Genomic DNA, 13,345 nt, shown 5'->3' on the forward strand with positions numbered 1-13,345 from the left:
GTCACGGGTCCCCCTGGCTGGAGCCATTTTGTAAGACTATAGATTTCTAAGCATCGGCTTGTGCTTCGTACTCCTGCTCCGACCAAAACACCATGAAAAGGATCTGGAGATATCGGGGGTTCGCCATGGCGAGACCCCAAAGATTAATACAAAACGGCGGAAGATTCTCACCGGCCAACGCTTGCCATCAGCGGCATCACGCATCCTCCAAGCTCAAGAAGCCCCAAGACCAGAAACCAAAATAAAACCCAAAAGAAAAGAGAGAAACCGCCCAGAAGAACCACAATAACAACAAGACTCAAAACTCCCAATGTCCACCTCACCCTCCCACCCCACCTCCATCCTCATCCTCGGCTCGGGCGAGCTCGGCTCCGCCATCCTCCGCGCCCTCGTCGCCCACCCGTCCTACAACCCGGCCGTGACAACCAAGCTCGCCATCCTCCGCCGCCCCGAATCCCTCGCCTCCTCTTCGTCCTCCCCTTCCTCCCTCGCCACCCCGCGCGGCCCCGTCCCCCTCGCCTGCGAGGCGGCTGACCTCGCCCGCGACCCCGTCGCCTCCCTCGCCGCCGTCTTCCGCGGCTACGACGTCGTCGTCCACGCCGGCGGCTTCGCCGCCCCGCGGGGCACGCTCCTCCGCGTGGCCGAGGCGGCGGTGCAGGCCGGCGTCAGGCGCTTCTTCCCCTGGCAGTTCGGGGCGGACTACGAGGCCGTCGCCGCCGCCGCCGCGGAGCGGAGCGGGCACGGGGAGCTGCTGGGCGAGATGCTCGCCGTCAGGAAGCTCCTGCGGGGCCAGCGGGGGACCCGGTGGACCGTCGTCTCGGCCGGGCTGTTCATGAGCTTCTTGTTCCTCGGGGGGTTCGGGGTGGTGGACCTGGCAGGCAGGAAGGTGAGGGCGCTGGGCGGGTGGGAGACCAAGGTGACGGTGACGGAGGCGGAGGGGATCGGGAGGATGGTCGCGGAGATGGTGTTTTGCCCCGGAGAGGAGATGGGAGGGGAGAGCGGGGTGGTGTACGTGGCCGGAGACACGGTGTCGTACGCCGAGGTTGCCGAGATCGTCGAGGAGGTATACGGGGGTGGGTTTGAGAGGGAGGTGTTGGACCTGGCGCGTCTCGAGAAGAGGATAGTGCAGGAGCCGGCCGATGTGATGCCCAAGTATCAGCACATGTTTGGCGCTGGGATAGGTGTGTCGTGGGACAAGGAGAAGACGGTCAACTATCGGCGCGGGATCAGGCTGACAAGCCTCCGGGAATACGTGGAGCGGAACAAGGACGCGCTGGCGGACAGGAACAGGTGAGGGCGGGTTTGCTGGTAGCTTCCGTTCAGCAATGAGAAATGTGCTGAGGACAACCCGACTTGTCGTTGGTTTGTCTGTCGAATAGAAATGGTCGGGAAGGCAGGTTCATAGATGGAAAAGAAGAAATTCGTCCGCTGTTCTCTTGACCATCTTCAGAGGAGCCCGAGTCACGTCACCCGAGGATGTATAACTACCTCGGTGGGCTTGATTGACATACGCTCATTTCGCAAGGGAACCGTGAGTGGCAGGAAGGCTGGGCAGTCAGACCAGCAAGCATGTGAATCGAAAACACCAAAATACTACACCCGAGTCGCCGCCATCTCACGTTTGCGATATTACAGAGACAGGAAGTCCAGTAAACCAGTTGCCACATGTGGTAATTCACGGTATGAGCCCATCCGGGCGTAGTGGGGAAGGGTGGCTACGACGATGTCATTCCCCTGTCACGTGAGATCACGTAGCTCATAACAACGAGGGGCACAAGAGCCACATCACCACCGCAGCACTACGGCCAAGTTCACATAGCACAACCATGAGACAAATCATTTCAGAAAGGTAAATCCCATAATCCATCGTTCCATTAGTCATCATGTATACACGTGAGAAGCTAGCTACCCATCCAAAAAGGTCCGTCCATCATATCCCTTCATCGATGCCACACATCCAATCTTCCCCTGACTTGATCATGACATACACACCACGTTTCCTCCCAGGAGAGAACGCGGCAGAGAAAGGGAGCAGGCTACAGCTCCGCCCGCTTACAGGCGAGAGCCGTGGACAACCTTCATGTCGACGGCCATCTCGCGGCCGTGGTCCGAGACAACGAGGACACGGACCGAGCCGCGGCCGCTCTCGAAGGCCTTCTTGAGGCGGTTCCAGAGGCCGCTCTGGTCAATGACAGGCAGGTTCTGCTTGACATCGCCGGTCTCGGTCATGGCGACGATGTGGCCATCCTGCATGTCAAGGACGCGGTACTGCTTGAACACCGGGCCGAGCATGGTCTGGACGACGACGCTGGGGGCCGGGTTCGAGACGAACGACGACTCCTCATGGAGCTGCTTGGTGAAGAGGTCAACACCAAGGTAGCGGTGCTGGCCAGTGGCGGCCGAGGTCGAGATGCGGATGACCTGGCAGGGGCGGCCCTGGAGGATGAGGATGTCGCCGAGGCGGATGTGGTGGCACGGAATGGTCACCGTGTTGGGGGGGATCTCAGCAGGAGCCGAGTTGGCGCGGCCGGCGCGGCGGGTCTCGCGGACCTCACCAGCCTCAACACGCTCATGGACTATAGGATGGGCAATGCGGTTAGCCAACTTGTGCAACCCAGAACGGAAGGAGCGGAAGCGGCCTGGGGAGGGCGGCGTGAGGGCAAACTATGCTTACCGTCCTCGTCGTAGTAGGCCATGGTGGCGGTCTTGGTCTTGCTGTAGCTAGAACCCTCGACGGTCTCTTCGACAATGTCTACCTTCTCGTGAGAGGTAGACCGGGGCGGGCGGGGGGCGTTAACGGTGGTGCCGACAACAGAAGTTTCCTTCTTGTAGGTGGCGCGGACAGGGACGATGGGAAAGTCGACGGTGTACTCGTCGACGATCTTGCTGGCCTTGTCTTCTCCCTTGTAGGTCAGGAGGCGAGGAGGAGGGGTGACGGTGGTGCCGACGACAGAAGGCTCCTTGTGGTAGTTGGCTTGGAAGCGGGAACGATACTCGCTCTCGGCAGTATCAATCACCGATGGGGGCTTGCTGTCGTACTCGACACGGGTCTCGGTGAAGGTAGGCTTGGGCCTGAGGGTGAGGGAAGGAAGGGTTAGTTGGTGTGATGATATAAGAAAAGGGAAGAAGGAGGTTGAAGAGGGGCAGGGCTCGTTGAAGGCCTGTTTTCTGTTGTTCCTCGTCACTTGGCCAACCCAGCCCCCCTGGCCTGCAGGCCCCTTGGCGGTGGGCCTGACAGGGGGCGGCGGCCGGGCGGTGACCCAGAATGGCGATAATCAACGAGGGGGGCCCGGAAACTGAAGAAGTCCCCAGCCACCGCCGGTCTCCAGCGAGCGCAGCAAAACAAACAAAAGCGGAATAAAAAAACAACACTTACTTGCGGTACTCCTCGCGTTGGACGTACTCTTCGCGGATGCCGGGACGGGGTTGCTGCTCCTCTTGGCGAGTGATGCGGACCTCTTCTTTGAAGCGACCCTCTTCGCGGGGAGGAAGATGTGCTTGCTCTTGGATAGAAGAAGAGGCTTGACCTTCCCGTCCGGCGAGCTGGGGGAGCTTGATCTCGACCTCTTCGTGGATGCGGGTTTGAGTGGCGGTCTCGGACTCCCTGTACGAGGACGGGAAGACGCTGAAGGGGACCGGAACACGAGCTTCAAAGTCCAGATTGCCGACCTTTAGGGGCGCGAAGAGACAGTCTTCTCCTCAACCTTCCGACGCACGCGAAAAGGCGGAGAGAAGATTGACTCTTGCTTCTTTTCCTGGAAAGAAGTCGAGTGAAAACGAGAGAAGACGATCCTTGGAAACGGACTCGTCTTCTTGTGTTCAATCGAATTCCAACAAGGGAAAGAAAGTGGAGGCGGGGGATCGGGTGAAGATTTGCTTTGCGTCTGCGAGGACTGAGAGCTGGGCTGGGGAGTGTAGGGAAAAGGAGGGAAGAAACGAGGCCAGGTCCGGGGCTGCGAGACGGCTTCAAATACGCTTCTGGCGCGGAGAGATTCCGGGATTCGGTAGCTTCTTCTGGTTGCTGGTTGGCGGGGAGAATGGAGAACAGCAGCACGGCAGCAGCCAACGCTGAGAACGGCGGCGATAGGCAGCGAATTGCGATGCGAGCGACGTGAGGTGTGACAGCCAGAGCGCCTTCTACAAGGGTCCATCGTGTCTCGCCTGGAACAGGGGCCGCGTCCCGAGCGTAGCAGGAGCTCCTTCCCAGCCGTGTGTTTACATTCTGTGGGTCCGTTCGTGTTTATTCCCCTCTGATTCGGTCTAGCTTGCGATGTGGGTTTCACTCGGACGGGGGCCCTGATTGACGTTCGGCGCGTGGGGTCATCCCCAGCCTCCCCGCCCCCTGCGAGCTGCGTTCCCCTGCTCCGAATCGAGCTAGCATCTGGTCGGCGCCGCCAGCTGAAGCAGCCGAGCTCACATGGGGCCGGCCGGCCGGCCAACCTCTCCAGGCCAGACGATCACCACGTCCCGGAATTGCGTCCAGACCGCGTTTCGGTGAGAAAGCGGTCAGTATGTACACTACGCAGCACCTATCCGGGGCCCATCCCGGACGGCTCTGGTGCCGCAACATGTCAATCGGTTTCTCGCTCTCTTCCACGGCGCTCCACACGCTGGCGACGCCGCCGGTCGTTTCTAAGCAATGGCGGGTGGCAAATCGGGACCTGGACGATGCAACCCCGATAGCTCGTCAGCTCCGGGGAGGCTGGATGGCCGGGGCCAAGACTGGGAGATCTTTGGGACCCTCCTGCGACACCACCACACAAGGCTGGTGCCAGCCCTCTGATAGGGTGGCTGGAGGAGGTCGGTCAGACCCTTGCTGCATCAACAATCCGCGGGCTGGGCGAGGCCGCCGTCGATTGGCCGCCATTTGCAATCTTTGATCGAGCCCTTTGCTTCCCAGCCTCCCGTCGTCTGGATGGAAATCTGCGTGGGTGTCGGCGATTGGGCTAGGCGGTGGGAGAAAAAAAAGGACGCAGCGGCGGCCGGGACGGAGAGACCGCGCCGACCTGTTCCCCAGCCGCCACCTCGGCGCTTGTCCAAACCGGACGGCGCACCATCGAGCGGCAGTCCACCCCATCCCTGCATTACGCAATGCGCCGTCTGGCTTCGGAGCGGCGTCGCGTGTTTTGGCGGGCGTTCTGGAGCGAGCACCTGAGACCACCCAGATCTGGCCAGCTGCCGAGGTTGCGCTCGGCTGTTTGCTTGCGCTGCTGATCTGGGCCCTGGCCCCGTTGTCATGACAACCGCTGTCCGGCGGGTGGCGGAGGTGCCATTCGTGACATCCACGTTGCGAGTTTTGCCGGTCGGCGGATCGAACAGCCTGTACAAGTACTAGCACACTACATATGTACATACGCAGGAGGAGGCTAGCGGACTGTTTGTTGTGGTTGTGTGTTCCATGATGAGCTGCCGTTGCAACGGGAGGACTTGAGTCAGCACACCACCTTGCGGAAGCGTAGGAAAGGTCCGTGTCTCGCCAAGGTCCGGGCGGTAGGACCCGGCACTGCTTTCTACGCTCAGGTATCCTTGCCGTGCCCCGGTTTGACTACGTGCTAATCTACTAGCGGAACTCGATCAATTGCCTCGTGGACGTTTCGGAGACGTCGAGCATGTACAAGTAGACAGTCCACACGTTTGTTGTTTGGCCATGGCCGGGCTGTGTCGCGCCCGGCCCTGATACCCACAGCACACTACACTGTAAAGCGTGGACGGACCTCGCAGAGATCCATCCCGATGGCCTGAGGACGGGACCAGAGTTTTGTTGAATGAGCTGCCAAGACAACCCAGGCCAGGCCGTCAGCGGAGGTTTCGATTCAAGTGGACATGCAACGCTGACTGACTTTAGCACTTTATTCTTGGTGATGCCCTCTCCAAGTCAAGGTTTCGAGATGGTTCGATGTGTGTACGCAGTACTATACTATACACAGTACACAGTATGCATGCTGGTTGTGCTCTTCCAACATTCCCTTGCATCCAACTTGCGTCGAGCTGCAGGGCGGCAAGCCTAGGCCACCTAGGCCAAGTCCGAGCCCTTGCGCTCGCGTTCGGTAGCGTTGGCGTGGGGGGTGGATCAAGAGCACACCCAACGCGAGGCCAGTGCTGGCGGAAAACAGGCCTGTTCGGGATCCGTCTGCGTCCAAGCCTCCGCGTCCCTCGCCCACCCGGGCTCCTTTCCCTTCTCCCATGCAAACCTCCGGAGCAACAAGCCCCCTTCTGCAGGTCATCATACTACTACACCGCCATGGACAAGCTGCGCATACTGTATGCTGTTGCCATCGGCGTTGGCTTCGGAGGTGTCGCTTTTGCCATTTCGTATCACTGCCTCACGATAATCCAGACGTGCGCGCAGAGAAGAAGGCGGCGGCGGCTTCCAGAACCTGCCGCGACATGAAACCCGAGGCGCGGGCCAATGGTGCAAGTTCCTTGGATGCCTCAGGCCAACAAGGCATCTTCGGCAGGCCTGACTTCAACCCCACTTTCCTTTTTGGGTTCCCCATGGAGCCCCAGGTCATTGCCCCGCCATGATTCAGAGCTGGAGCATCATCAACATCGAAACATGCAACACTGAGTCGGCCAAAGAAGACTTTCTGCCTTGGAGCAGCCGCCGCCTCTGGACCTTGGGAGGCAACAGACGCCCGCCATGAAGCAACGATTCTCATCTCTAGATGTCAAGGTAATTTTGGGCCCTTGTTTCTCTTCCTCGGGGTTTCGAATCTTGTTTTATTTTTTCATGACGACCTCTGGTACCAGGGACTGACCACCAACCTTCTCTTCCCTTAGGTTATCGCCCACGAGCTCTCCGAGTCTCTCGTCTCCCTCCGCGTTCACAACATCTATGACCTCAGCTCCAAGATCCTGCTCTTCAAGTTTGCCAAGCCCAATGTCCGCCAGCAGCTCATCATCGAGTCGGGCTTCCGCTGCCATCTGACCGATTTCGTTCGTACCGCCGCCCCCGCCCCGAGCGCTTTCGTGGCCAAGCTTCGCAAGTTCCTCAAGACTCGCCGCCTCACGTCAGTCTCCCAGATTGGCACAGACCGCATCATCGAGCTCCAGTTCACAGATGGCGCCTACCGCCTGTTCCTCGAGTTTTTCGCCAGCGGCAACGTCATCCTGACAGATGCCGACCTCAAGATCCTGGCCTTGCTGCGGAACGTCCCCGAGGGCGAGGGACAGGAGCCCCAGCGCGTTGGTCTGACCTACACACTCGAGAACAGGCAGAACTATGGCGGCGTCCCTCCCCTGACCAAGGAGCGTTTGAGGGAGGCCCTCAAGACGGCCGCTGCCCACGTCGCCCACGCCGGCACCAAGTCCAAGCGGAAAGCAGCCGACGAGCTGCGCCGTGGGCTCGCCACCACCATCACCGAGCTCCCCCCGGTCCTGGTCGACCATGCCTTCCACACGGCGGGGTTCGATTTCACCGCAAAACCGGCTGCTATTTTGGAGAACGAGGGGCTGCTGGATGACCTATTCCGCGCCCTCGAGCTGGGTCGGTCCGTCCTGGACAATGTCGGGAGCGCCCCGATGTCCAAGGGCTACATCATGGCCAAGCCAAACCCCAGGGCAGTCGAAGAGGCGCCAACGGATGCCGACGCGGAGCAGACCGGCCAGCCCCGGTCCTTGCTGTACGAGGATTTCCAGCCGTTCCTCCCGCGCCAGTTTGAAAAGGACCCGACCGTCCAGATTCTGTCGTTTGACGGCTTCAACAAGACGGTGGACGAGTTCTTCTCGTCGCTTGAGGGGCAGAAGCTCGAGTCACGCCTGCAGGAACGCGAGGCCACGGCCAAGCGGAAGCTCGAGGCCGCTCGCCGTGACCAGGCCCAGCGCATCGAGGGGCTCCAGGAAGCGCAGATCATGAACCTGCGCAAGGCGGCCGCCATCGAAGCCAACATCGAACGCGTCCAGGAGGCCATGGACGCCGTCAATGGCCTGCTCCAGCAGGGGATGGACTGGGTCGACGTGAACAAGCTGGTCGAGCGCGAGCAGAAGCTGCACAATCCGGTCGCCGAGATCATCCAGTTGCCCATGCGCCTCGATGAGGGCATCATCACGCTGCTGCTCGGCGAGGAGGAAGAGGAGCCCGAAGACGAGTCCAAAATGGACTTTGACTTCGACTCGGACGCAGAGACGCTCCCCGACCAAGGGCCCGCCGAAACCGGCAAGGGGCCCGACAAGCGGCTTGCCATCGATATCAACCTCAAGCTCACCCCGTGGAACAACGCACGCGAGTACTACCACCAGAAGCGCTCGGCCGCCGAGAAGCAGCAAAAGACGGTCGAGCAAGCCGAGATTGCCATCCGCAACGCCGAGGAAAAGATCGCCCATGACCTCAAGAAGGGTCTGAAGCGCGAGAGGCCCGTGCTCCAGCCCGTCCGCAAGCAGATGTGGTTCGAAAAGTTTCTGTGGTTTGTCTCGTCTGACGGATACCTCGTGCTTGGCGGTCGCGATGCCCAGCAGAACGAGATGCTCTACAAGCGTCACCTGCGGAAAGGCGACGTCTATGTGCACGCAGACATGCACGGCGCGCCGACGGTGATTATCAAGAACAATCCCAAGACGCCGGACGCGCCCATCCCGCCGTCCACCCTCGCCCAGGCGGGGAACCTGTCGGTGTGTTGCTCCAACGCCTGGGACTCCAAGGCCGCCATGGGCGCTTGGTGGGTCAATGCAGACCAAGTCTCCAAGTCGGCTCCGGCGGGGGAGTTTCTGCCGGTTGGCTCCTTCATGGTGCGCGGGAAGCGCAACCCTTTGCCGCCGGCGCTGTTGACGCTTGGGTTTGGGTTGATGTTTCGCATCTCGGAGGACAGCAGGGCGAAGCACGTCAGGAACAGGGTGTATCGGACGGATGATCCGAGCACGACCGGCGCACCCTCTGAGAGTGCCGCTACGACGGGCGAGGGCGATTTGGTCTCGGAAAAGAATCAAGAAGACAGGATTGTCGCAGAGGAGAAGAAGGAAGAGGCCGACGAAAGCAGCGACGAGGAAGAGGCCGACGAGACAAGGGGTAACCCTCTGCAACCGGGACGGGCGGCCGAGGAGCCAGCGGCAGAGAGCAGTTCACAGCCGCCGACGGAGGAGCTGGCTAGTTTGGATATCCAGAGCGATGAATCCTCGGATTCCAAAGCAGAGGAGGAGGGACCTCGCTCTGACGATATCAAAGCTGAGGCTGAGGCTGAAGCCGAGGGCCAAACTGCTGCTGCAGAACGCGGGGCAGAATCTTCGTCAGAGGACAACGACTCGGAAAACGAAGATGGTCAACCCCCGTCTGGAACGTCCTCCAAACCCCCTGGCACCCCCTCGGGCTCGCAAAAACCCCAACCGCCAAAACAAAAACAGCAACCGCCCAAACGCGGCCAACGGGGCAAGGCCAAAAAGATTGCCCAAAAATACCGCCACCAAGACGAAGAAGATCGCGCGCTCATGGAAGAGCTCCTCGGCGTGGCCGCTGCCCGCCAAAAAGCCGAAGCCGAAGCCGCCGCTCGTGCCGCCCGCGAGGCAGAAGCCGCGGCTGCGCTGGAGCGGAAACGGCTGGCGCAGGAGCGGGCCAAGCAAGAGATTGCGAAGCATGAAGAGGCCAGGCGGCGGTTGCTCGAGGGCGACGACGTTGGGGATGAGGATGCCGATGCTGGTGTCGGCGGGGCCAACCAGGCGGATGATCTTACGGTCTTGGATTCCTTGGTCGGAACCCCCCTCCCGGGCGACGAGATCCTCGATGTCGTCCCCGTGTGTGCACCCTGGGCGGCGCTGGCAAGGGTGAAGTACAAGGCCAAGCTTCAGCCAGGTCAGGTCAAGAAGGGGAGGGCTGTCAAGGACATTGTCGAGCGCTGGAGGAGCGCGGCCGGCGGCGCCTCGGGGAGCGGTTCGGGTTCTGGGAAAAAGGGCAGCCAGGCGGTGGTTGACGAGAAGAGCGAAGACCCGGAAAAGATGTGGCCGAGAGAGGTGGAGCTGATCAAGGGGATGAAGGTGGAGGAGGCGTTTAATGTGGTGCCGGTGGGGAAGGTGGCGGTGATGATGGGAGGAGGGGTGCTTGGGAGCGGCAGCGGGAGCGGTGGCGGGAAAGGCGGCGCAGGTGGTAAAGGGGGGGGAGGGAAAGGTGGGAAGCAACAGTGGGAGCAGCCCGGAGGGAAGGGAGGGAAGAAAGGGGGCAAGAAAAAGTAGCAGGGTGTACACCGTAGATGTGTATGCCTAGGCATAAAGCTTCGAAGATAGCAAGCCTTGCTTGCGAGATTGCTGGCGGCTGAAGGTGGAATATATCCCCTATGCGGCCTAAGAAAAGCCCAAACGAAGGAGATGTACTGACTGGCCTGTGCTGGGTCCGGGTCAAGGCGCTGCTTCCAGGAACCTTTCAGGATGTGGGTGCTTCCGGGAGCTCAGGTTCATCCTGGAAGTTGGCCGGCGTGGGAAGGTCGTCGGGGTCATGAAGCAGTTGCTCTCCCTGCTCGGTACGGAACGGGAGGTTCGTTGCCTCCTGGGCCAGGTACCTAGGTATATAAGCTGGTCAAAGGAGACGCTGAGCGAGCATCTGTCCTTTCTTTTTGTCGTATGTGTTGCCCATCCGTCTCGTAGTCCACCTCGATATCAACCGCCAATCGTACCAAACCCGGCAGCAGCAACGCGGGCATCATTGGAGGACAAGACAGCCATGGCCGCGCGCGAGACGATTCATCGAGTTACCCTGTTCAAGATCCCCGACCTCGAGGGCCGGCAGACGTTGATTGCGGCGTACAAGACACTTTCCGAGTCGCACATCAAGGCATGCGTTCTCCGACATGACGCCCTCTCCCATTGTTATCGTTGTGATCGATGGACATTTCAAACCTCGGCGTTGCCAGGCAAACTGCTGACCTCTTTTGCCCACCACAGGACGGAAAACCCTACATTCTCGCGTGAGTCTTCCTTCCCCCCCCCCCCCCTTTGACGCAGCATGCTCCGTCCTTGCTCTACCACAGGCCTGATCTGACCCGTACACGCACGCACGCACGCACGCACGCATCACAGAGCCAGCGCCGGAGAGATACTCGACGACGCTCGCTCCGCTGGATATACGGCGCTCGGCCACACAGTGTTTGCGAGCCAGGAGGATATGGAGTACTTTGACAAGGAGTGTCCTGCCCACACGGCGCTCAAGGAGAAGGTCGCGCCGCTGGTGACGGAGAGGCCGCTTGTGGTGAATGAGAAGAGGAGCGCTTGAGGTTAGGGGGAAGGCTGGGGGGGGGGGGGGGACACGAGGTTGAATGATCGAGGAGGAGCAGCTGTTCGTTAAGAGTCAACACGGAAACAGGCATTCTTGACACCCCGGCGCGGACGCCATTGAACAAAGCCCACATGAAGCCAGACAGGCTTACCATCACCCAACACCGATCGAGCTTCCTTTCATCCATTCACCCCTTGTTCCTCTCTCCCTTACCACCCTCTTCGACCCACCACTTCAATCCCTTGCTCCACACCTCAAAGGCCTTCTCGAGCTTCCCGCCGACCGTCAACTTCACCACCGGCGCCAGCGGGCCGTAAAACGTCTCCCAGCACCGGTACTCCGTCTGAACCTTCCCCGTAGCAGAATCCACAAGCTCAACAAACTCATGCACCCTCTCTGACCGCAACAACCACGCCGGCACCACCGCCCCCGGCCGCTGGCGCCAGGCTACGCGCCAGCCTTTGCGCCCTTCCTCGTCCTCGGAGATGGGCGAGAGAACGCTCACCTCCAGGGCGATGGGCTGGCCGGATTGGCCCGGGTCCTGGTCCTTGGCGGCGGGAGGAAGGACCGGCTCGTCCGGGCCGAGGGCCATGTGCACGTCAAAGGTGAAGCAGGTGCCGACGCGCAGGATGCTTTCGTTGCCCTCGTCGGGCTGAGCGTCGATGGTGCAGGCGCGGCAGAAGCGGTTCCATTGGGGGTCTTGGGGTTGGGCGAGCAGGTGTGTGTGTGCATGTGTAAGTGAAATGGGGAGGGTTTCCTGGGGGCAGGGGAGGGAGGGGTCCGATGATGAGAGCGGGGGGAGAGGGCGAGGGGCGCTTACATGAGGAGGCGTCCAGGACCGCGTCGAGGCACTCGCGCGGCGCGGCGTGGATGCGGATGGTGTATGTGGTGGCGAAGGAGAGGCTTCCGCCGGGCCCGTAGGTCTGGGAGGGAGGGGGGTGGTCAAGATGTCAGCGAGGAGAGGACGATGAGCTTGATGGGAGGGCGGCCCGCTCAGAGCTCAGAAGAAGAAGAGAGAAGAGAACGATACGTCGCCAAAGTAGGGATGCATACCGGAGTGGGAATGGGAGGGCCCGTGGAGGCCCGCGTCGATGAGTCGGCGTCTGACATGGCGGATGGGTTGCACGTTGTACACGACGACTGCACTGCTGTCAACGCCAGCTCGAAAAGAAGGGAGAACAAACACCAAGATCACCAAGCACCCACCCTCCTGAATCACACCCAAGTTGACACGCACCGTGTTGATTACAGTGTGGAACACGGTGACCATGACGAGTTGTCGGCGTTGATCAACCTGGCCATGTCGCTTCGGCGAAGGACCAAACGAACGAACCCTCGGATACAGGTCTCGTCGACCCGGTGAAGCACGATGCCACCCTTTGAAGGTTCTTGCAGAGCAACATGCAGCGATCCGGCAATCAACAAGATCTGGGTCGAAGGCTAGGACTGGTGTTGGAGGTTTCTTGCTTGGCCTCCTTCCCATCCCTCCCAAGATGCATGAGCGATGCTGATGGAGATGAGGCACTCGTTCGAGACCTCGGGCTCTACTAGTAGACGTAGGCGTCTGTCTCTCTTTCGGATGGCCCTCCTTCTCCTGGGTCCGGACATTTCCGGCCTGCGTGAGGGAGAGATGTTTCTATTCCCTGGCACCGGCCCCTTCTGAGAGAGGGTCTCTCTTCTGTCCGGTCTTGCTTCTCCGTGCCAGCCATGATGTCGGAAACTGCCTGAAGAGAAGAGCTGCTCGTATTTCTCGTCGCGGCGATGCCTTGGAAGCCCAGGGTCTCCGTCGATCAGCCCCCAGGGCTCTCGTCGCACGCCCTGCCCCGATGGCCGATGACAGCCAGAGCACGCGCCATGTCCGTGCCTCGTGCGCAGCTTCTATGGGACGGCGTGCTCGCATCTTTGCTGATCCGCTTGTGAGACCTTGGTAGGCGCGGTGGTACAAGAAGCATCCGTTGGCAAAACCCGAGGTGACCTTGTTGCAGCCCCTGAGCCAAGGCGACGGCAGACGCCTGAGGACTCAACGCCCGACGCCGTCGTACATCTCTCACGCCAGACCCCGAGGGTTCTCACCCATGGTCTTCCATTCTCGGGAAAAGAAACGGCGGTGAACCGGAGCGAAGCAGGACACGATCCTGCAACGGATGGCTGCAC

At 60.6% G+C, this 13,345-nt stretch overlaps 5 protein-coding genes across 5 annotated transcripts; 3 read left to right on the plus strand and 2 right to left on the minus strand.

The window, feature by feature from the left end:
- Positions 1-310: 310 nt before the first annotated feature.
- On the plus strand, positions 311-1,294 carry VTJ83DRAFT_1817 (uncharacterized protein; the record flags this gene model as incomplete). The annotated part of the gene is made up of 1 exon (XM_071008018.1): positions 311-1,294. The coding sequence occupies one exon, from the start codon at positions 311-313 to the stop codon at positions 1,292-1,294; it is 984 nt and encodes a 327-aa protein (XP_070868357.1).
- Positions 1,295-2,052: 758 nt separating this feature from the next.
- On the minus strand, positions 2,053-2,696 carry VTJ83DRAFT_1818 (uncharacterized protein; the record flags this gene model as incomplete). The annotated part of the gene is made up of 2 exons (XM_071008019.1): positions 2,053-2,576; positions 2,675-2,696. 2 exons carry the CDS (start codon positions 2,694-2,696, stop codon positions 2,053-2,055), a joined length of 546 nt encoding a protein of 181 aa, XP_070868358.1.
- Positions 2,697-6,640: 3,944 nt separating this feature from the next.
- VTJ83DRAFT_1819 (uncharacterized protein) lies at positions 6,641-10,155 on the plus strand (the record flags this gene model as incomplete). Its single annotated transcript, XM_071008020.1, has 2 exons — positions 6,641-6,673; positions 6,781-10,155. 2 exons carry the CDS (start codon positions 6,641-6,643, stop codon positions 10,153-10,155), a joined length of 3,408 nt encoding a protein of 1,135 aa, XP_070868359.1.
- A 259-nt stretch (positions 10,156-10,414) lies between these two features.
- On the plus strand, positions 10,415-11,188 carry VTJ83DRAFT_1820 (uncharacterized protein; the record flags this gene model as incomplete). The annotated part of the gene is made up of 3 exons (XM_071008022.1): positions 10,415-10,756; positions 10,861-10,883; positions 10,996-11,188. The coding sequence occupies 3 exons, from the start codon at positions 10,415-10,417 to the stop codon at positions 11,186-11,188; spliced, it is 558 nt and encodes a 185-aa protein (XP_070868360.1).
- A 190-nt stretch (positions 11,189-11,378) lies between these two features.
- On the minus strand, positions 11,379-12,301 carry VTJ83DRAFT_1821 (uncharacterized protein; the record flags this gene model as incomplete). Its single annotated transcript, XM_071008023.1, has 3 exons — positions 11,379-11,890; positions 12,012-12,114; positions 12,245-12,301. 3 exons carry the CDS (start codon positions 12,299-12,301, stop codon positions 11,379-11,381), a joined length of 672 nt encoding a protein of 223 aa, XP_070868361.1.
- Positions 12,302-13,345: the final 1,044 nt, after the last annotated feature.

Source organism: Remersonia thermophila, chromosome 2 (assembly GCF_042764415.1).
Source record: "Remersonia thermophila strain ATCC 22073 chromosome 2, whole genome shotgun sequence".
NCBI classification, from domain to species: domain Eukaryota; kingdom Fungi; phylum Ascomycota; class Sordariomycetes; order Sordariales; family Chaetomiaceae; genus Remersonia; species Remersonia thermophila.